At 37.4% G+C, this 23,812-nt stretch overlaps 1 protein-coding gene across 12 annotated transcripts in view; it reads right to left on the reverse strand.

The window, feature by feature from the left end:
• Positions 1 to 23,812, reverse strand: part of slc4a4a (solute carrier family 4 member 4a) — a 67,637-nt gene that overhangs the window by 1,652 nt on the left and 42,173 nt on the right. For 8 of the 12 annotated variants that reach the window (XM_077231573.1, XM_077231574.1, XM_077231570.1 and 5 more), the window contains 18 exons: positions 21,558 to 21,715; positions 21,325 to 21,412; positions 20,584 to 20,738; positions 19,437 to 19,550; positions 18,520 to 18,694; positions 15,930 to 16,063; positions 14,709 to 14,980; positions 11,112 to 11,182; positions 10,153 to 10,338; positions 9,770 to 9,883; positions 8,632 to 8,793; positions 5,567 to 5,745; positions 4,049 to 4,121; positions 3,866 to 3,934; positions 3,480 to 3,653; positions 1,520 to 1,684; positions 1,014 to 1,107; positions 257 to 336 (listed from right to left, as the gene is read on the reverse strand). In XM_077231573.1, coding sequence (XP_077087688.1) covers positions 293 to 336; positions 1,014 to 1,107; positions 1,520 to 1,684; positions 3,480 to 3,653; positions 3,866 to 3,934; positions 4,049 to 4,121; positions 5,567 to 5,745; positions 8,632 to 8,793; positions 9,770 to 9,883; positions 10,153 to 10,338; positions 11,112 to 11,182; positions 14,709 to 14,980; positions 15,930 to 16,063; positions 18,520 to 18,694; positions 19,437 to 19,550; positions 20,584 to 20,738; positions 21,325 to 21,412; positions 21,558 to 21,715 — 2,427 coding nt within the window. In that variant the 3' untranslated portion in view covers positions 257 to 292. The remainder of the gene's footprint in view (positions 1 to 256; positions 337 to 1,013; positions 1,108 to 1,519; positions 1,685 to 3,479; positions 3,654 to 3,865; positions 3,935 to 4,048; positions 4,122 to 5,566; positions 5,746 to 8,631; positions 8,794 to 9,769; positions 9,884 to 10,152; positions 10,339 to 11,111; positions 11,183 to 14,708; positions 14,981 to 15,929; positions 16,064 to 18,519; positions 18,695 to 19,436; positions 19,551 to 20,583; positions 20,739 to 21,324; positions 21,413 to 21,557; positions 21,716 to 23,812) is intronic. The other 4 variants (XM_077231565.1, XM_077231563.1, XM_077231566.1 and 1 more) reach the window with 1 other exon arrangement.

Raw genomic sequence — 23,812 nt, forward strand, 5'->3', positions numbered from 1 at the left:
TGAAACAATTTAACTTGTGGTTCAAATACCTAAGTGCATTATTTACACAACTTAATAGAGGTGATATTATGCAATCAAGAAGCCCTTACAAATTATGATGTTGCTAGAAATTGAAGTGGCTTTCATTGTCAGTATCCTTATTGAATTACAATAGAATTATAGATGTTCTTAAGGGCACATTTTTCACTTCTCAATATCATCTGTTGTTATACAGCCATACTATAAATACATACTACTAATGCATACAGATGCATACCTTGACATCGGACTGGTCTGAAAGCAGTGCTGCTTTTCAGCACGATGAATATCGGTCGAGGAATGAAGGGGACTTTTCTCCTGCAAGAGGGACACACGGTCCATTATTAGGATATTACACATGCATGACTTCTCGTTCTGCTGAACACCAGCACTGTACACCAACATCATGCATTCACACCATACAGGATGAACGGCACCAGCACAGTTTTCACAGTAGATACATGCAACAACAAAAAAGAAGCAGATTCAATTCATTCTAAAGGTGTCTAAGGATTTTATACTGACTGAGTGCTGTGATTTCATGGGTAATTTTTGATTAGCATTTCCGTTAGATAATAATTCATTCTAATACAACTACAAAGTTTTAGTAAAAAGAAATCACAGCGGACATCTTGTTACATGCTAAATGACTAATTTGCATCTTTGTCATTCTCGGTTAACAAGACAGATGGATGGGCAAAAAATATTCAAGAGGACATAAGTGTTAAAATGATCCCTGAATCCATGTTAGCAGGACACAATATCACAGTAAATGCAAACAGAAATGCAAAAGTAAAGCAAAATATCACGCCAGACAAGAAGAAGTAATGAAGCTGTCATTTGCCAAAGAGGTCTGACATAGTCCACAGGTATTATTTGACAGAGGAGGAAGTGGTAGCGTAAACTGCATGCGAAAGGAAGAGAAAGCAAAATGTTCAAGCTGAATCATTACAGAGGTACAAGTTGAGTTGAGTCCCCGGGTCCGGTCTACTCACTGTCAGAGGCCTTATCTCCTAAAAAAGGCTCCTGCTCCATCATGTCCATTGGGATTTTAATGCTGGGGACATTCTCATTGTAAGGATAGTCAGACTGCACAGGGAGAAACGGTCAAAAAGTGTTTTAGGAGCTGAACCTACCAGTTGTAAAGTACTAGAGTGGTTCACACCCCCTCTTTGATGACCGCCCAAATATTCATAGTATTAAACCGAACTAAACAAAAAAAAAGCCTTCATAGAAAATTCATAGCTTTCTGACAATCATACAAAATTTCTTGGTGTCACTGAAGTGCTTAGTACTTTTCAATCTTTTTGCTTGGTCATGGAGCTATTTCAAGTAAAAAAATTAAATAGATGTTTGTTTATTTATTTATTTATACATTCATTTATCATCAATTACTCAACCATTAGAACTTAAATTAAAGCTAAATGTGTTTCTCGAAGTCTAAAGTGTTCATAATAGTAATATAAAAACAAAAGTTTGTGGCATTTTTCAGGAAACTCACATCTTCCATGTCACTGTCTATGCTCCCTTGTTTCTTCTTTTTCTTTTTCTTCTCATCCTCCTTCTTTTTCTTGTCCTTCTCAGGTATGACATCATCCAGGAAGCTGAGGTCATGCTGGGAGAAGACATAGTCCATGGCCTTCCTCACAGCAACCAGAGCCAAGATCTGACCAATGAGAATACAGCAAATGTGCCTTTTCAGTTAGCGCAAACACTACAGATGATGACACAGAAGTGTTTCGCACATATACAGGTCCTTCTCAAAAAATTAGCATATTGTGATAAAGTTCATTATTTTCCATAATGTAATGATAAAAATTAAACTTTCATATATTTTAGATTCATTGCACACCAACTGAAATATTTCAGGTATTTTATTGTTTTAATACTGATGATTTTGGCATACAGCTCATGAAAACCCAAAATTCCTGTCTCAAAAAATTAGCATATTTCATCCGACCAATAAAAGAAGTGTTTTTAATACCAAAAAAAAAGTCAACCTTCAAATAATTATGTTCAGTTATGCACACAATAGTCAATACTTGTTCGGGAATCCTTTTGCAGAAATGACTGCTTCAATGCGGCGTGGCATGGAGGCAATCAGCCTGTGGCACTGCTGAGGTGATATGGAGGCCCAGGATGCTTCGATAGCGGCCTTAAGCTCATCCAGAGTGTTGGGTCTTGCGTCTCTCAACTTTCTCTTCACAATATCCCACAGATTCTCTATGGGGTTCAGGTCAGGAGAGTTGGCAGGCCAATTGAGCACAGTAATACCATGGTCAGTAAACCATTTACCAGTGGTTTTGGCACTGTGAGCAGGTGCCAGGTCGTGCTGAAAAATGAAATCTTCATCTCCATAAAGCTTTTCAGCAGATGGAAGCATGAAGTGCTCCAAAATCTCCTGATAGCTAGCTGCATTGACCCTGCCCTTGATAAAACACAGTGGACCAACACCAGCGGCTGACATGGCACCCCTGACCATCACTGACTGTGGGTACTTGACACTGGACTTCTGGCATTTTGGCATTTCCTTCTCCCCAGTCTCCATCCAGACTCTGGCACCTTGATTTCCGAATGACATGCAAAACTGAGCAACAGTCCAGTGCTGCTTCTCTGTAGCCCAGGTCAGGCGCTTCTGCCGCTGTTTCTGGTTCAAAAGTGGCTTGACCTGGAGAATGCGGCACCTGTAGTCCATTTCCTGCACACGCCTATGCACGGTGGCTCTGGATGTTTCTACTCCAGACTCAGTCCACTGCTTCCGCAGGTCCCCCAAGGTCTGGAATCGGTCCTTCTCCACAATCTTCCTCAGGGTCCGGTCACCTCTTCTCGTTGTGGAGCGTTTTTTGCCACACTTTTTCCTTCCCACAGACTTCCCATTGAGGTGCCTTGATACAGCACTCTGGGAACAGCCTATTTGTTCAGAAATTTCTTTCTGTCTTACCCTCTTGCTTGAGGGTGTCAATGATGGCCTTCTGGACAGCAGTCAGGTCGGCAGTCTTACCCATGATTGCGGTTTTGAGTAATGAAACAGGCTGGGAGTTTTTAAAAGCCTCAGGAATCTTGTGCAGGTGTTTAGAGTTAATTAGTTGATTCAGATCATTAGGTTAATAGCTTGTTTAGAGACCCTTTTCATGATATGCTAATTTTTTGAGACAGGAATTTTAGGTTTTCATGAGCTGTATGCCAAAATCATCAGTATTAAAACAATAAAAGACCTGAAATATTTCAGTTGGTGTGCAATGAATCTAAAATATATGAAAGTTTAATTTTTATCATTACATTATGGAAAATAATTAACTTTATCACAATATGCAAATTTTTTGAGAAGGACCTGTATTGCACTTGAGTGTCTGTTTCTAGTGGGCTAAAATAATTGATAAATAATTTTTAGCCACTCTTGGCCCTGAAGCCATCAGTTTTTCAGCCACATCTAGCATTAATTTTTGAAAGAGGTGACTAACCATGACGGGAAAGATGATGGCTGCCACAGTGGACTTGAGGACCCAGAGGAGCGCCAGGCAGAGCACCTGGACAAAGGTGAAGAGATGGACTTTCCTCAGTGGGACATGCCGCAGGTAGATCAAGTCTGGCTGGTGTTTGGCAGGCATGAGGAACAGCTTGAGTCGGTCCATAAACTGAGAAACAAAGAGCAATACTCTTAAAAAAAAAACAGTTTCCCCAAATAAGTTACTATCAACCGATTTCAAATAGTGATTATTTAAATTATGTCATGCTTTGGGAAATACCCCACATGATAATGTGTATGTGTACTCTGTCAGATTAAAATTGGAATTATAATTCTACATCCCAGAAATTGAATGTCATAGTCAGTTTTGAATGAACTCACCTGCACTCCGTTGAGTGAAGCAACACCCATGTAGAGGAAGACTCCATACAGCACTGGCATGGGTATGAACTACGGGAAAAAATTATTCAAAGCCATTGTGGGTTTCAGAAAATTCAAAGAAAAAATAAAAAAAATCACGCAAACGTAGTGGTGCGTTTGACGCTACTGGATGCACTGTATTACCTTGAGGATAGGGGACATGAAGACAGACAGACCGGTGAGAAGGAAGACAAAGACACCAGTGACTCTCTGTTCCCTGAAGAGGAGATAATAACAAATATAAAATAAAATAAATAAATATTACAGCAAAAAAGAGAGTTTTGCAGTCTATGGTCATTTCAGCTGATGGCCAAAAGTACAATACTGTTTTGTAAGATTTTTTTATGCTCTTTTTTTTTTTTCTTGGCAAGGTTGCATCCTTCAGAAATCAATCTAATATCCTGCTCAAGAAACATTTATTATTATTTTCAATGATGAAAACAGTTGTGCTGCTTTTTCTTTCTTTCTTTTTTAACAAACCATAATATATTTTTATTAGCCTGGTTGACACCAGACCCTTCTCAGTTGTAACTGAGAGTGGGTCTGGGGAAGGTTCATTCACAGCCCATTTCCAAAGGGGCGTCACCAGCGGACGTCGCTCAAATGCCACTGGGCACAATTGGATAGACCTAAAACCAATCAGAGCAATGAAGGAGATGACGCTTCAACGTAGCTGTGCTGCTATCGTCATCGTGTAAAGCCAGCCTCATTGTTGTGATTGGAGCCTCGATTTGGAAAAATTGGAAATGGGTTTGAATGGGCTCTTGGCCAGACGGACTTGCAGAGCAAATCTCAAATTTGCCTGAAGTTTGTCAGGGTTTTCCCAGGCTATATTTTTATAGGATTCTTCGAATAGAAAATTGAAAAGAACAACATTTGTTTGAATTTTTTTTTTTGTAACATTATACATGTCCTTAGAGACTTTTATTCTGCAAGAATGCATCAAATTGATTAAAAGTCTTGCTGACCCCAAAATTTTGAACGGTACTGTATGTGGGCACCACCTTAGAATTACAGGGTTGGCTTTTTCAGCTGCACCCATTACTAGTGTGTATACAGCTATAATTTCATATAGCCATACTATCATCTTAGACAAACAAATATGTAGTGTATTATTGTTTTAATTACAGGAAGAATTCAACAGGCAGACACATTTATCCACATAGATTTGCACTACACTTATTACAGTGACAGTCCCCCTGGAGCAACTTGAAGTTTAGTTCCTTGGTCAGGGGCATAAAGGTGATAATTTACGAGTTTAAACCTGCAACCTTGCAGTTACCAGCACATTTCCTTAATCATTAGACCCCACCTCCCCAATTATGAATAATTACTTCTAATGGAAATATTGATTATCATTATTATTTGAAATACTTTGAGAAACATATTGGATTGGTTAACCAAACCAGAGAAGTGTTAAAAATACAACCTAAATACTGCTGGTGTGTTTTCAGCAGACCTAGGCCTGTTCACGTTTGTACAGCTTACAGCTGCATCAATAAAGCCCCCTAGAGTTCAGTCCAACATGCAGACTTTTAAAAGGTGCCCAACTGAGCCCAAAACTGTAGTCAACGAGTGACGCAAAAGCTGTTATAGTCAGATCTATGACACTGTACAAATAGACAAGAAATCATCTCATCTTTTAAATGCTTTACAACATACCTGACACCCAAAAATTTAGGCTGTTCGCCAGGGGCGGACGTCTCAGTCTCCATCTTCAAACTGTCAATGTGGGCGATGGAAATAACAGTCGCGGCTACATACCATGGCAGACCCATGAAAGAGCACACCGCTAACAGCACAGCCACCCAGAACAAGTCCAGATGATAGCCTGCACCTTTCTGATCGAGACAAAGATGAAGGATGGTCACAAAATGTTGTTAGAGGAATCAAAAACATTTGATGACTGATAACAGTGGTCAGTGATAGTTTGCAGGAATAGTCTGCCCAGCAATGATTATTTTTAGCAGCCTCTTGTAGTACTAAACCTTTATGCTGTGTTATGTCCCTGGACGTACTGTTATTTTTTTCTTTATGTTATTGATGTTGTGAATTTATATGGTGTGCAGTTCGTTGTCTCTGTCTCTGTCTCCCTCGCTCTCTGCAGGGCTTGATTGGGTTCAGCTGCGGCAGATTACGGTGAGGAGCGGGAGCGTTTAAATGCTGAGAAAGACGGCAGTGTTACAGAGCTCCTTTTGCACGCGCGTTGTAGAGCTCCGTTGTCCTTCGTCTCCTGCCCCAGACATTCTGCCTAGTAAATCAGTAGCGTTGGTGTGCTGTTCTTTTAGTGAATTCTCCCTGTGTGGGATTCTCACGGTTAAATCATGAGGACACTTTTCTCTTTATCTGATTGTCGCAAGTTTCTCTTTTGTTTTTCAATTTATATATATTTGTCTCTGTTTATTTATTTTGTCGCTGACTTATGTCATTAGACTAAAGTTTAAATAGTTATTTTGAAAGCCGTAGGGAGGAGGTTGCCATTCTTTTCTTTATTAATTGTTTTCTCTTGTTCACTGGTTAGTTTGGGAGTAAGGGAAGGTTGTTTTATTTTCTTTGGGGATATTTTTCATTTGTTAGATAACTTGCATTTAAATCCTTTTCAGGTAGAATCACTTTTGTTTGTTATTTTGGCTTGAACCCCTCCTGAAGATTCACGCTTTCTGCTTTTTCTATTTCTGCAAAATAAAAAAGCTTTTTTTTTACACTATCTTGTTTGTGGTACTTTTGTGTGATCTGGGACAGGAGAAGGGATATTTCGATTCGGTTGTTTTTGTCATCGGCATTCCTAACCCTAGACGGGGAGGTCGTGACAGCTGTTATTTTTTTTTTTTAAGGCCTTGTGTCCACCAAAGTTTTTTTTCACGCAGCTGGCGTAAAATTCTAATTGTTTTCAATGGGAGCGCCGCGTTTTTTAAACGCCATGAGCGTAACGAGGCGCTGAGCGTTCAGCGTTTTTTACTGGTAGCCGAGAGTTGAAGAATGTTCAACTTTGGGTAAAACGCTGCGCTCATCACTGTCACTTTTTACACAGCCGTCCAATCACAGTGGAGGAGGGGCGGGACAAATACCACACTGACCAACTGTCACAACATTCTTTCTGTACAACGACGTCAACCAGCAGAGCTAACCGAACAAAATGGATGAAAAATATATTTTTAGTATGAAACAAATTATCTACGAAATCAGTTACAAGTAAACTGTATTGCGGAAATTCTGTATCATAGCAACGAATCGTCTCAACTGAAAAAACGCAGCGCTGCCAAAATGCTCTCGAGCGCCCACAGCTAGGCGTTTTCAGCAGAGCGTCCAGCGTTTTCAGCCGGGTAAAAACGCCCCTCCTCCACTGTGATTGGACGGCTGTGTAAAAAGTGACAGTGATGAGCGCAGCGTTTTACCCAAAGTTTAACATTTTTCAACTCTCGGCGACCAGTAAAAAACGCCGGGCGCTCAGCGCTTGAGTGTTAAATACCCGCTCAGCGCCTCGTTACGCTCATGGCGTTTAAAAAACGCGGCGCTCCCATTGAAAACAATTAGAATTTTACGCCAGCTGCGTGAAAAAACGCTTTGGTGGACACACGGCCTTAGGTCCCAAGTTCAAATCCACCTTTTCCCAGTCCTATTCTTCTCCCTCTTCCCATCATGTATCAGCTTGGAGAAAGGCGATTAGGGTGGGTTTTAAGGATTGGAACAAGTAAGGTCCCAATAGGCAGCATCCATTTATGATTTAAAAAAATATAATCATAGACACTGATTATGTTGTTATTGCATAAAACTACACTACACTACATCACACAAATGTACAGTACAATGTCTCCAGGGCAGTGTAATTCTCACAGAGATGACAATAGGAGTTCTTCCATGGGGAGGCATTATAGTGAGAGGACACAATGTTTTCAGGCCAGTCTCACATTACAGGCCACAAGAGAATAAACTTGTTCCACTACTCAGAATATGTTACAATGTGGACCTAAAGTGTGATGGTGGGGTGAAATCGCTTATATAATATATAACAATATTATTTTAGGATTAAGATCCTATTATGGATTTTATTAATATTTTTTAATTCGTTTTTATTTTTATATTTTCCATTTTATTAAGTTTTAGTTTTTTTTTTAGTAAATTTGTTTTTCATTTTTATACATTTTTATTAATATGTCTATATAGTTTTTATTCATTCTTTTCAGTTTTAGTTATTTCAGTACATAGTACATTTTAGCAAATGAAAATAAAACAAATAATTCCCCTTGGCAACTAGCTGAAATTAAATACGTTTTATGGTTTTAGTTTAGTTTCAGTTAAATACTGTATAATAACCCTGGCTTATAATTCACACTAATATATACATATTGATTATCAACAAAGCCTATCTAGCAATTAAAATCATTATATTACAAAATCTAACTTTCCTTCTTTCAATTTTCAATTCAAATTAAGAATTAAACAAATATTAATTCCTGAATTATGTATGGCAGCTTTTTCCCCTTTGGCTTGTATCAGTTTCACAGACCATCTGTTTGAATAATGCTAATTTTGACTCCAAGTGCTGTTTCACATCCTCCAGACAAAAGATTAAAAGGCTATATTTGTAATAGACTTTCTATAAATATCCCGATATAGTCGCCCCCCGGCACTGTGAGTGTTTCCTGTGGTCCTGGGTGGCTCAAAGTGAGCGCAATAAACCATCTGGCTTGAGGGAGAGTCACACAGCAGACTCACGGCAGGCCTACCTTAAGCTTGTGCTCCTTGCGATTGACAATGACAGCGGTGATCTGCTGATCCATGAAGAGCAGGATGGTGACCAGCAGGGCAGGCAGAGCTGCTGCCAGGTACACCCACCAGGGGTTCCCTCCGAACGGTGGCACAAACCAGCCACGGTTTGGGCTTGTTGGCTGAGGACAAGAGAGGAGTGCAGTTTGAGGATCACAGAAGTGGCACTTGGCAAATGATTACAGGATACAAACGGTAATGTCCTGAGTGGATTGGCAAGTAGCGTGCCAGCCAATGAACACTCTGATTTTTGTTCTTCCTGAACAAAATCCATTGCTATTAAGCAGACCCCCAGGTAACCTGGGTAGAAACACACCACTGTCCCCAAGATATCTGATACAAATAAATAACATCTAATGCCGAACAATTCATCTCTTGATTAGGCTATTTATTCACGCTATTCTATTTAGACAGTGCCTAAATCATATTGCTTGTTTGCTACTGATTTCGTTTTGTTTGTTTTTCCAGATAATCACAAAAAAAAACTCACAATAACTCCTTATGTCAAGATAAGTCAATGTCATAATGACTTTCATGTTTGGAAGCAGTTCATAATTCCAGTTGACTTTTGCAAGGATGCATGTGAATTATTACTTTTATCAACAAGGGTGCATTAAAATAGATTTATAATGTATAAAGGCATTTATAATGTTACAAAAGATTGCTATTTTGAATAAATGCTGTTCTTTTGATACTCAAAGAATCCTGAAAAAATGTATCACAGTTTCCACAAAAGCATTATGCAGCACAGCTGTTTTCAATATTAATAAGAAATGTTTCTTGAGCTGCAAATCAGCGTATTAGAATGATTTCTGAAGACTGGCGTAATGATGCTGAAAATTAAGCTTTGACTTAACAGGAACAAATTATATTTAAAAAAATAATCAAATATAATATTTCACAATATTTAAATTCTACTGTATTTTAATCAAATAAATGCAGCCTTGGTGAGCACAAGAAACTTCTCTCAACATTTTTTTTTTTTAATGTACCGACGAAAAACATTTGAACAGTCTATCCTGTAGCAATTTTAGAAGTGCACCTCAAAAGGAACATCACTTTACAGTAACAGACAGACAATACGAACAGAAAGTTTACCTTAAATTCACTTGGCACTATGAGCTTTGGTGTCTCTACCCCAACCAGAGCGTCGACACCACAGAAGATCAAAATGGCCAGGATAATGGCAAAGTCACTTATGAGCTTCCTCACCTAAGATGACAAAAACAAACAAAAAAGATTTTTTAGGAGCTATGTAGTATGCATCACATCAGTAGTCTCTTGCCTCAACAACTGCAGTATTGATTAGGATCAGAAACTGAATTGTCAAAACAATTGTCTACCTGCCCACAGTATATGGATAAGAGGCAAGCTTTGGCTAAATATCGATTGCCTCTACACATGCAGTATGATTAGAGCCACATATTGACAAATCCATCACAAACACAAAAACGCTACAGATTGAGAGTGTGGCTACTTACAGTAGTAGGAAAGAATGGGCTGGTCTTAAATTTCTTCAGACACATGGAGCAGGTGTAGGTGCCAAAGAAAAGGATGAAGGACATGAGGGTGATGTCGGGGACAAAGTCACAGGCTTTGCCCACTAGCTCCCCTCCATATTTCAGGCATTCCTTCTTTGACAGGGAGGACCAGCTGGCATTCAAGCGCTGCACAAATGACACAAAAATACATGATCAGAATATGAAACCTACAGATGTCAACTTTTAAAATAAAATTTCAGTTCATTCAGAGAAAATCGTGACATCCTCAAGCTGAGAGACACTTATGAACAAAGACTGTTACAGAACATCAAACGCTCTCTAGTTTCTGTTTTGTTGTCTTTAGCCTCTCTGAAGTTGGACAATGACTCTGTTACTTTTCGAGTGTACACAAAAGGTGCGAAACATGAGCTATGGCTCATTCAGTCACAAAGATGTTGGCATGGATTTGGGCATTATGTTTCATTGATCTCAAACTCATCTGAATGAAATCATTGTCATAGAGATCTTTCTCTATTATTCGCAGCTGGGAGATTGGTTTGGCTATAGAAAAGGACAAAACGTCAGCCAGGTCTGGAGAAAATGTTTTAGGAAACAGCCAACAATTTAAGGATTAAAAAGCACTATGCATTTTCTGAACAAAACCAGAACAAGGAAGTTTTCTCTAATGTGTTGTGCAAGTTCTATTGGGTGACCTCAATGAATCTAACAAGTCTTAAGACTGGAATACAGTACACTACACAAGTTTTGCAGTCTGGAAGAGTCAACGCTAGTTGCTGAAAGTCAGAGCCAGTCTGCAGATATTGGACAGATTTCACAGAAAATCGCAATCAGGTGCATGTCGACAAGCGTAAATATAAAAATTTGTAAAAAAAAATAAAAATAAAAAATAAACTCCAGCCTTTACACATATTTCAGTGATGTTTTAGGGAAAAACTTACTGTATCGCTGTAATTTACAGTCCAGATAAATGTTGAATCAAGTGGATCAGTGTACACATCTGAAGAATTGACTGAAAAACACAAAAGGTCAAAGGTTTCAAATGCGGCCTTCAGAAAAAAAAAAACATACAGTAGGGCTCAAACATCTGAATCCACTACTAAAGAAATAAAAATCCTATTTAAACCTGGAAATAAACAAAGTTTTAGGATTTTAAAAAATATGAACGTTATAAATGTAAAATAAAATAAAAATAATGCAAGTAAAAATACATTATTTTGAAAAATGCAAAAGGAAAAAAAAATGTTTGCTAGTGGTCTCATTTTTTGGACCCAATTTACCTGTAAACTTTGACTGTAGTAAATTAATAATATTTTTCATTTGTACTATTTAGCACTCTTGACTCAAGACTCGGATGATCTCATTTATTTATTTTGATCCTATAGCCATATTTAGCCTCTGAGACAAGTGACTATATACTCATATTCATGAGAATCATAGATAATGCTTTAATGGCCACTTAAACTTTAAACGCACGATAGATTTCACAAGCAGACATTCACACAAGAAACATTTTATCACGGTTGCGGTTAAGTTAAATACAGCATACGTGCTGACCATCCTCGCAATGGCCACTGTAAACATTCACCACTTCTCAACAGCATTAATCTTTAAAGAGTCTCTTTACTTGGTTCCCCTAACTGGAACTAATTTCCACGCAGCTGTTGTTCCCTCTACGCCATTGAATTGAAGAGAAGTCGAGGGAGGGCGAAGAGGAGCAAACAGCGGTTTAGAGGAAAGCAGCGTGAGTGGAAGAGAAAACCACCCGCCAGCCGGTCTCTGTACAGTCTTAATTCACCACACGCATGGAGGAGATTAACCCCAAACCGCATCACGTCCACATCCGCCCCTACATCCCTCCTTCATTCCTACTGGGGCCACCACACACACACACACACACACACACACACACACACACACACACACACACACACACACACACACACACACACACACACACACACACACACACACACACTAGCACAATAAACAAATCTATCATCTGTGAACAAGTGAATGTCAACACCAGTGCCACAAAATATCACACCAATACAAAGAAATTAATTAGTTATTACTTCAGAACTTCAAAAACAAAGTTTGTAATTGTTCAGTGGTGCATGCATATCAAACGGCCCCAGTGGAGACATTGTTTAGAAGTGTGATAATTGACTCAAAGATTCTTTCACACCAATATAACACCTGCATGCAAAAACAAATACATGTAAAGTGACAGAAGACAGCAAGTAGTGTCATAGATAGAAAATCAAGTTGGACTTGATTGGAAAAAACTTGAAAAAACTGACTTGACTGGAGCTGCGGTAACACTATAATTTGAGCAGGCAAAATTTCTATGGACACAGCAATGGTCGTAATATGATGTCACTCTGAGATGTCTTTTCTAAAAACATAAATCAATATGTAATACACCCAAAACATAAAAGTATTCAATCTACTCCGCTTGACTGCAACACTGCAACCCTGCAGATTTAAAAGGTACACTATGTAACTGTAAATTTAAAAAAATAAAATAAAAATAAAAATGAATTCACATGACCAACTTTGCAAATTCTGCATGGGGAAATCTTTCGCCCTCATGTAGAATTCCCAATGGATGTGGATTTCTACTGAAATGAACAGCAAACATTTGCCAAATAACAATAAATGTTACTATACCTTTAGACGTAAAAAAGTGACTTGTATACAACTGACTTGAGCTTTGTGACTTAAGAATCAAAAACAAGTGACAGGAGACCTGGGACTTGGCTTGTAAACAGTCGATTTGAGACTTGAAACTCGTAAAAAATTTATGAGACCTAAAAATCGTCAACCACTGACTTGAGACTTGTATTAGACTCTGTCTTCAAGACTCAGATTTAGAGATAAACTCAACAATATTTATGAAACAAACTTGTAGTGTTGAGAAACTATTACCAAAAGACTTGAGACTTGACTTTATATTAGACACCTGTGATTGTGTTTGGGCAGTGCAGTTGCAAAAGTAAACCATATGGAGCACTACTGTGTCATTCAAATTAAATTAATAGCACAACTATAATTATATCCAGGAACATTTTTTTTATGTTGTTTATATGTCTATGTGGTGTTTGAATATGCTTTAAGACGAACCATGTGCAAATCCATCAGTCAAAACCATTGCTGAGTATTTTCTCCTTAAAACCACAGTTTACCAAAGATATTATCTACGTCACAAACATGTTGTAACCAATCTCGTCATGTGCTGGTGGGCTTGATCTGCGAAGCAGGGGAGTCTCAAGAGAAGCCAGGTTTTCCCATTATATTTTTCTGTTGATTTGAAAAATCCGGTTACATTAAGCAAAATAGCGGGTGAATTATGTATATATTGTATATTACGATGTTATGATGAACTATATGCAGCTAGAAGCACTAGAAGTCTGACTCTGAGACGGTGAACGGGAACATGGTTTGTGTAACATTAGCAACACACCATTAGCTGTCTGATAACGTAGTCAAGCCAAAGGCTAATCAAATCAATTACCGTTATGTATCCGACATAGAGAGAAATACATAAAATGCATTACCAATCTGATACATCGACTTGTAGACGAGCTTGTATAATTCGCTCTTCCTCTTATTCAGTTTCTGGTTCAAACATATGGCTGAATTAAACCAGTATTCTTGCCATTGTGCAGCGTTTACTACAGTAATGTTGACAAGGTGGATCAGGTAGTCAGAGCTACTGTGATTGAGTGGAGGCGGGGACTTATTTGAATATTCCGCATATACTAAATGAAGCAAGGGTGTAGAGTTACATTCAAGCTATTTTAAGTCATGAAGAAATACTTTCAACAGGAGAAAAAAAAAGTTTAAATATGTCATTTTGGGGATCAAAGATGAATTTAAGGTATAAAATGATTGACTACAGGGGGACTTTAAGAAAAAAACAACCCTGTGAGTCTAAACTATCACTTGAAGACCAGAAATAGTACAACATAAGGAAAAGTTAAATATTTATGCTGGCCATATTCATAAAACATTTGCCAGATGTAGACCTGGACACCTTTCAAAAACTGCTGGATCATAAGTCGGACATAAACATCCATCCCCATCAGACTATTGTGCTTCCATTTGTGTATCAGTATAGATTAAGCAATCTTCAATAACATTTCAATTCATACTCAGGCAAAAAAAGTCAACTACTAGGTAGCCAAGCAGGGGAATGAAAATATGGTCACTGCATTTGAGCTCAGAGTAGCACCTTTTGGATCCCAACCAAGGGGAAAAAGGGTCACTTTGTGCTACATACAATTTGCTTCACCGAGTAAAATAATGTTACATATGCATCAGTAATCTTTTTTTTCCCCTCTGTTTGGTCAGCACTCATCGTTTCTAGCATCTGGTGTGGACATATGTGAGGCTTAAGAAGGAGATTAATCATTTAAAATTAAACATTTAGGTAAGTTTACAAACCTGCAAATGAATAAAGTTTTAGTCGGTTCAATTTGCATCTAAACATCGAAAGAAGAGAACATCAGATAAAGAGAAGTATCAGGTCTTACCATCAGTGGGCGCCATACACATGCAGTCATACTGCGTGACATAATCGATTTTATAGTCTGGGTTGATTGGGTAATAATGGGTAAACTTCAGCATCTTCTTAAAAGCGTCATAGATGAAGATGAAGCTGATGAGTGACGAGAAGCCCTCCTCTGTAAATCGGGTGAAATACTGCACCAGGAAGCTGGCATCAGTGGCCACCAAGACCAGACAGTAGAAGGCCGACCACAGGCCAATCCAAAGACGGAACTCTAGGTAGTCAAAGTCATTTTCCCTTCAGAAGAAAGTATGGATAGAAAATTAACTCATGTCCCCCCACTTTTAAATCATACAGCAATGAAAAGTACACTACAATTCGAAAGTTTAGGGTCGGTAAGGTTTATGTTTTTGAAAGAAGTCTCTTACCAAGGCTCCAATTATTTGATCAAAAATACAGTAAAATAATATAAAATATAAATACAATTAAAAATGACTTTTATTCTTGAATTTATTTTAAACATTTAATTTATCGCTTTGGTGCCAAAGCAGAATTTTCATCAGCCAAAACTCTTCAGTCTTCAGTCACATGATCCTTCAGAAATCATTCTGATTTGCTCGAGAATCATTTATTATGATCAATGTCGAAAACAGCTGTGTTGCTTAATATTGTTGTCCAAACTGATACTTTTTTTTCAGGATTCTTAAAAGTTAAACAGTTTTAAATAAAAATCTTTTGGAACATGGTAAATATATTTACTGTGCTTTATGATCAATTGAATGCATCCCTTGATAAATAAAAGTATGTATTTCTTTTCTTTTCTTTATTCTGAATGATCCCAAACTTTTAAACATTAGTGTATCTATGACCAGCAACGAACATATTGAATGCATTGAACACTCCTGCTTTATTTACAGAATATAAGTTTCAGTTAATTACAAAATTGGTCAGTTAGTTCATTTACATTTATTTAGCAGACACTTTTTTTAAAAGCGACTTACAAATGACGAATACAAGCACTTCATCTTAAGAGAGCAATACACACAAGACGTGCTAGTAATATAGTGTCAGTCAGAGTTCAGAGTAGTGCAAGCCACAACATGGAGGGATTAAGGAATAGTGATTTTTTTTCAGAAGCAGTTAAATGCTCATGTAAAAGTTTTCAGCCGTTTCTTGAATTTTTTCAGGGGTTTGGGTGCCCGTAAAGGTTTGTGATGTTACATTGTAAACAAAGATGATCAAGCACCTGCTGAAGTTGAAGAGCAGCCTTTCAAACACCAGCACTGGCCCCGTACTGCTCAGAATGATCAGCGGTTGCCCACCCAAAAGACAGAAGATGGCTCCAGTGACTGCTGTACCCAGAAAGCTCTCCAGCACACCCTTCACCAAACACACAATAAAGTCAAAGTCAAAGGCTTATGGAAAACCCCAACTGCAGCTCAGTCACAATTACGTTCCCTGCAAGGAAAGTCTGTTTAAGCATGTTTAAATCCATATTTGGATGGGACAAGCTATCCCTGAGGAGGATAAAGGAAATTCATCATCGTTCACAGACATACTTTGTGATTTGTACAGAGGATGTGTGAGAAGAAACAAGGGGCACATATTTGCAAGGGATAATTTCACAAAGAAAAATTCTTTCTACTTTTCACCTAACTCAAAGTTACTCACAGAAATGGCTCAGATCTATTCTTAATTAAGCCCTTAATTAATACTTCCCTAATTTATGTACATACTGTTAACAATAGTCTTATTTCAATTGATTTATTATTCATATCAAGCAAACTTTATCTACCTTAATTCAAAAAACAGATTGTATTACCCATAGATTTAATCAACTGATGCACTTTTTACTTTTAAGATCGCATGACCTTCCAAAATGCCCATATCCAGACAACAGACACTCCCTCCTCAGTAGTAACTAACCATGACCAAATTAGTATATGAATTCAAATAGTCCTGTTTTATAACTGAAATCCAAATATTGTTTGGAAGACCAATCCTGCTGAAATAGTGCCTATGAGAACTGTTGAGATGAACTGCCATTGAAGAGATGTGACTTCATGTTACAGTTTGCTCTGCAATTTAAATCCCATCTGAATCAGTGTTTGTGTTTTTCTCACAAAATCTAAGTAAAAATTGACCAGATAATGGATAACTCATTTACCCTCTGAGAAATCTAATCCTGTCCAAATGAGAATGTCTGTGATTGTGGTATATAATTACCACTTCATCTGTCTTTTGACCTTTAACCAAAACTGTGACTAAAGCCTGCTACACCTTCATTAAGGATTTAGGCCTTTTGTTGAGTAAAATGACAAACAACAGTTGGTGGTTAAAATAGTCCTGTCAACCCATTTGACGTAAATTAAATCAATAAGGGGAGTCTGATCTACTCTGGGCTACTCAGAACAGACACTGTAGTCCTCATCTTAATTAATTTCTTCATTTAATTTTATAATGTATTTAAAAATAAATAGATCCCTCTAAATTGCAGCACTTTGCAAGCTGACTTGCTTATGTGTTTCCCTAAGCTAAACGACATGTGCAGTAGATCTCAGGATTTTTCTTTAAAGGGGTCATGAACTGAAAATTCAAATATTCCTTGATCGTTTGACAGGTAAGGTATTTAAGGTCGGTATACTATAAAAATATCCAGTTTCAAAACTCAAAACTTCCTAGTTATTCCAAAAATAGCTTTTATTTGAAATCAAGGCCAGAAAACAACAGGCTCTGAAAGGTGTGGAATTATGACATCATAGGCCAGCGAAAGACTACCTTTGCAGAAGAATATCAATGCCTACGTCTACATCACAGCGTATTTGGCCCCGCACACTGGTGCGTTAGTGAATAGTGATATGAGAATGAGAAAAGATCGAAACAGGATCAATAGCATTACCATCCAAAGGATCCTAATGCTAGGAAAGTGTTTTTTTCTCAACTATGTGAAAGTCTCAGCAGTGCACTATTTGTTTGTATTCATGTATGTAACCATGTTTACCAAAATAATTCGTTATTTAAATTGTGATTAAATTATATACAGAAAGCGATCAAAGAACACTCCCCTTACAATCACTGAAGCTGTGAATCACACAGCGCGAGTTTATCTGGGCACTTTCCAAATTTCAAAGCTCTTACAGTATTTAAATTGTGATTGCATTGTTTTTTATGGTGAAATCACGCTGCAGTGATGAGATCACTGCATTCATGCGTTCAACAGACTGTCATCACTCATCACTGAAACATTTCATGTGTTGGGAATAGATCTAAATATAATACTATAAGCATATTTGACAGCTGTAATAGTAAAAACATAGTAAAAGAATTCGAGAGGGTTCTACATGTACTTATTTCATATACAAAGATGTAAGCCAATCACAGCAGTGAGCGTTTCCACTGAAGTCTCACAGCAGACACGTCCCTTCAAACAGAGCATTCAAATCAGAGGCTAAAATCAGGATAGGAAATAGCCATTTATTTCTAAATTGTGAAAAAATTTTTTTATGTAAAATCATATTAACATTATACATGTACCTCAGGAAATATTATAAAATAATCCACAAAATCCAGTTCATGACCCCTTTAAAACAGCTAAATATATGAACTGTGAGACTTCAACTTACTAACATGACCTTTGAACTAGAAGTAACATTTCAAAAAGAGGGCAGAGAAGAAGGTGCTCCCAGTATGTGTCAGTTAAAGATTGACCCACACTGAATTACATTGTAATCTCTGGCAAGGTTGGACTGATTCTTATTTAGGAAGGCTCAGGCACAAATAGCATATGGCACACAATAGGAAACAAAATTTCCTATGATTTGCTGTAGTATCTTTACCTGCATGTTCTCTGTGGCATCGCCCAGCAATCCTCCAAATGTGATGGCATTAGTTACTGTTCCCAGGTAGATGAAAAGAATGGCAGACAAAGACTGGATGTGTAGTGCATCGTAGAAATCACTGAAGAAAAAGGGGGCTTTTCTTTTGATATCAAGAATAAGGCCTCCACAAAACCTGAAGAAAAAAATATGATACGAGTTAGTTTTTATACTAAATGTCTACAGGTAATCTTATTCTGCCTTGCTCTATTCAAAGATGTTGTTTTTTTTTCACTTTGAACAGGGGGGTTCAAAAATCTGAAAATCTGGGATCCAATTTCAAATTTTTAGCATGGAAATAAATAAAAAATAAATAAAACATGCAATAAATCACAAAATTATAATGTTATAACATGCAATGAAGAAGTAGTATTATAATATACTATTTCAAGGTCAGTAATCAAAAGTAATAGAGGGATACACCAAATACTAAAACATTTTGAAATTAATTTAAAAATTGTATTAATTATTATTAAAAAAAATGTTTACGCGAATTTTAATGCTGACAATATAATTTGCAAAGAAAAATGCTAAATTAAATTAGAAAAATACAAAATAGAAACATTTTCACTAGTGGACTTTTAGACCATATATTATATGAACAAAGTAATATTTTAAATAGCAGTATGTTTATTGGTATTATGAATTGGTAACAGCAAAAAAAAAAAATCTATTTAGCGCAAAAGCAGAACTAATAGTACGAGGCAGTAATTTTCCAAAGTTCAAGGTGTCTCCAAAACCAACATAATATTTGCCTTATATTAAGATAGGTCTAGTAATTTAGAAAGGAGGAAAACAAACCTTTATCTGAACTAAACCATGGTGTTCAGAGAACATAATCTGTTCCTTGAGAAACATTTATACAAACATTAACTCACTTCCCCGTCTTCTTTAGCTCATTGCCTACTGCGTGCCCCCCGCCCCCGTCTCCACCGCTGTGAGGCGTGTCTCCATTCATCTGTGTGCTGTCCCCTCCAGCATACATGTTCTTTCTGGATAACATAACAAACAAATGGAGATTGTTGAACACGACATTTCAATGTCATTAATGTCCTGAAATAACTTATAGAGGAGGAAAGAAAACCAAGAAGGAAGAAAGAAGACGCACTCGTGGACATTTTAAGGCCATGATATATGAATATGGAACTCATCCAATCATCCATATGGTGTGATGATCATTTAAACCAAGAAATGATAACGAACGAAGGGACGATAAACTGATAAAATAATCAAACTATAGATAGAATGATAAAACAACAGATACAAACGAGATAAAGACAGATAGAACGATTGAACAATAGATAAAATGGTTGATCAACAGATAAAACAAAAAACAGACAGAAAAAAAGATAAAACACAAAATAAAATAAAACAATTTACAACAGACAGATTGATAAAAAACAATAAAATGAAATAAAAAATAAGGACTGATCAATAGATAAAATGATAGATGATAGAACAAGCTAAAGTGGATGGATGGATGGATGGATGGATGGGTGTTTTATGAACGACAGACAGACAGACACAGATAATAAGTGAAGCAGTTCAGACTGTTGTTTACCTTCAACAACCCGTGAATGCATGTACAAGGACTGCTGTGTGTAATGTGTTGTGTACACTGTGTGTGATGCTGGTGTGACTGCATTCTGTGGGCACACAGCTCTGCTTTTTGTATTCAGGTGGCACGATAAAACGGCAGCCTGCTGTCACTTCACCTGAAGCCAAAGAGAGGTGACGTACTTCATCTAATTAACCGCTGCTCTGCTCTTTCACACTGAATGAATGAATGGCACAGACCTGGCTGGCTGGCCTTTGAAACTACTTCCTGACACACCGTATATAGCTAATATATATATATATATATATATATATATATATATATATATATATATATGACATATAAAGGGGTAGGCTCAGAAATTATATCTGACCATCATTTGAGTCAAAATAGGAACATTAACAGAGTTTGTTGTGAGATATTGGTGGGGCTTCAGCAAAATGTATATGCTGCTAAACATCAATTACCTTTTATCTGAGGATGGCAGAGATTTTGGAGGCTCTATCCTGATGGCAGGGTCCCATTCTCCAGGAGGAAGGACGATGACCTCATCCAAGAACTCGTCAATGCCAGCGAGGAGATCTTGTCTGTCCTTGGCTTTGTACGCAATTTCATGGAATACCTTGATAAGAGAAGGGTGATTACTGGCCAACTTTCCCTACACAATCCAATCCAACTAATTCAAGCACAAACCTTTTTTTTCTTTCTTTTTTTCAGCCACAGCTACACATTATCAGAACATGTAAGATACGTTCATACAGTCAGTGTTTAGGATTGACAAATGTATTTACAAATAGGTGTGACTATTGAATTGGCCTGTTCATACAGCAGTTTATTGTACAACAGTGGCCCAAATACTGTTTTTTGAGATGAACAACAGCCCTGAGTAACATATAAAATCTGTGTACCAAACTCTAAAAATGTGAGAGAAATTAAATGTTTAAGTTGAAATACTAAATTACTAAGACTAAATCTGAAACAAAAATAGATCAGAGCTAAATAGAAATAAAAAACAAAACAGAAAATTACAAAAACAACAATTACTAAAACTTAATACAAAACTTAAAATATAGTAACAGTAAAATTAAAACACTACTTCTGTTACAGAATGTAGTTGTTCATAACCAAACAAGAATGAATGCAACAATATTTAGCACTCTAAAACAGGATTGCAACAGTTTTCAGCTAAGATTAGACTCTCTATGTACCTCATCAGACATCAGGGTAGCGATTGCTCTACCAATTTCATGGTATGACTTTCCTTTGCCTTTGGGTCCAAGCAGAATGAACAGAAATCTGGGGACAAGAAGACAATAACAAATATTAACGCACTTGATGTAAAACATACACATTTAATGAAAGCTTCGTTTTTAACTGAGCACCCCATTCACCACAACTTTTACTTCCCTCCTTGGCCTTGTGGCATGAAAGCAGGTCATACCTGGTGGGTACAGGCACTTCAGTCAGCGCCCCCAACATGACTGCCTGCTGCAGCCTCACAAAGGCCACAAAAGGACTGTCCAGGAAGTCCACTTCTCCGACGAGAACATTGGAAGCTTCAGCATCTCTGGGCAGCTTCTTCATAAACTTGTTCTTCAGCTGGAAACATGCAGGATGGTATTTTAAAGAAGCTCAATAAGAAAGAAAAAAAAACGGATAAACAAAGTGCACAAATCAAGCCCTAACGCATGACCTCATTAAACATATTGACCGGCTGGCATTTTGTGCCAAGAGTTGCCTGAGGTGAGATGTGATGAATCCAAAAGCCGCAACTGTCCAACTAATGGAAACTACAAAGATTGGTGGTTGTACATAGGATGGTGCATTCTAGGGTTCAGCAAAGGCCCACTGTGACGCCTGCATTCTTTTGCTCTAAAATCAGAGGAACCAGTGGTAACCAGTATAAAGAACTGTTAAATTAATTTTATTTATATGGGCTGTTGTTGCTCCTACCAGTGATAAAATGAAGGCCAACTTCAAAGCAGTGGCATCTGCCAGCTCAGTCTTTGAGGTCTTGCCAAAAGTGAAATTTACAAGCCAAAGATAATTAGCACACCCTGCTCACATAGCCATAAATTGTTAAGCAACTGTAACTGGTGCCTTTATTCACCATTCAAGGTCATTATTGACCTCTCTATTATTATTTTAATAGCTAAACGTGTTATTTCACAATTGCTCAAGCTTATTGCGTATATAAAATAACATTTATTTGTTTATTACTTCCAAAAATGCAAACACTCATTATTCTTTAACAGTAAGACTAGCGCACATGGCTGAAATCCTCTGACACGTTAATTAGGAAGCTCATAAATCAGATTTGACAGCTATGCTGATAAACTGAAGATGAGGTCCCAGTGTCAGTCATTCATAAACCAGTTCCCCAGTATACTGCCAATACATAAACAAAAAATATTCTCTCCTGAATTCTTATTTAACAGGCAGAGTAAGCAGTTTAGTTAACAATTGACAAAACAACACTTCTAGCAAGCACCATGGAAAACATTTAACCTGGAGCACCTGAGCACATGACAAGACAGACCTCTCACTCATCAGAAGCAGCATATAAACTACTTCATGTTTCTTTTGAGTGATTTTAAAGGCTCCTTCCTGTGTAACACTAAAGAAAGTTAGTCATACACTTTGGAACATGGGGGTGAGCAAAATAAGACATTTTGGGTGAACTATACCATTAACACAGAGTTTGCTTGGTTAAAGAAAGAAGACCGAGACGAAAGAGGCAGTCCAATATGATTATCTCTGCTTCGTGGGAATAACCCTTGCAGAAGCTCAATTCAACTCATGCTTAATCATCTGGGAATTTAGAAAGCAAAGCCACCATGGAGTAATAAAAATGATCTTAACCATGAATGAAACAAAAACAAGTGAGGAAGCGATGGCCATAGATGGAGATGAGTGACGTCACGGATGTTAACTTGAGGCCAGATTGTAGACAACATTACCAAACGAGCACAAAGGGATGATTAAGGTATTAGAAGGACACACCTTAAACAACCCATAGTGTTTTTTCTCAGACATATATGAATGTTTACTTCTGAGTCAAAGAAGAGTCGGCAGATTGTCACTAAAGCAGCACATCATGCTGAATACAACGCCACACAAAGCGGTAACAAAGTCTAGTGCATTTTTTACATGGTATGTATCACAATTTTATTAAAGTTAACTTCTGACCTTTCAATACATCACACCCCAATCAATTTCCATTAAAACCAAATATTACATATCTACCCTATAAAAAAAACCTGTACCAAAATATATTTAAATAAAGCAATAAGCCCCGCGAAACCGTGATTTATAGTGAACTTAGAACAGCTAAGGTGCGTTGTTGGGCACCACGGAGTGCCTAAAACCCCCTCAGCTGTTCTAAATTCACTGTAAAACACGGCTTCAAGGGGCTTATTGTTTTTATAAAATGGTTACTCCATAAAAAAATATTAATTATATTCATAAAATAAACACCAGCAACAAAAAAGTATAACATTATAACACATTTATTCCACCACCAAAGCAACACATGCAGCAACATAGAATCACAAACAGCAGTTGCGCAGTAATACTAATGTAATGCAGTCACAGGTGTATGTTTGTTGAGTAATTTACAGCGGCTGTAAACGTGGCTCAACCAATCAGAATCAAGGACCAGAACTATCCATTTTAATAATATATTTATTTCATACT

The sequence above is a fragment of the Siphateles boraxobius genome, unplaced genomic scaffold (assembly GCF_051911475.1).
Source record: "Siphateles boraxobius isolate OS27281-9 unplaced genomic scaffold, OSU_SipBor_1 16, whole genome shotgun sequence".
NCBI classification, from domain to species: Eukaryota; Metazoa; Chordata; class Actinopteri; order Cypriniformes; family Leuciscidae; genus Siphateles; species Siphateles boraxobius.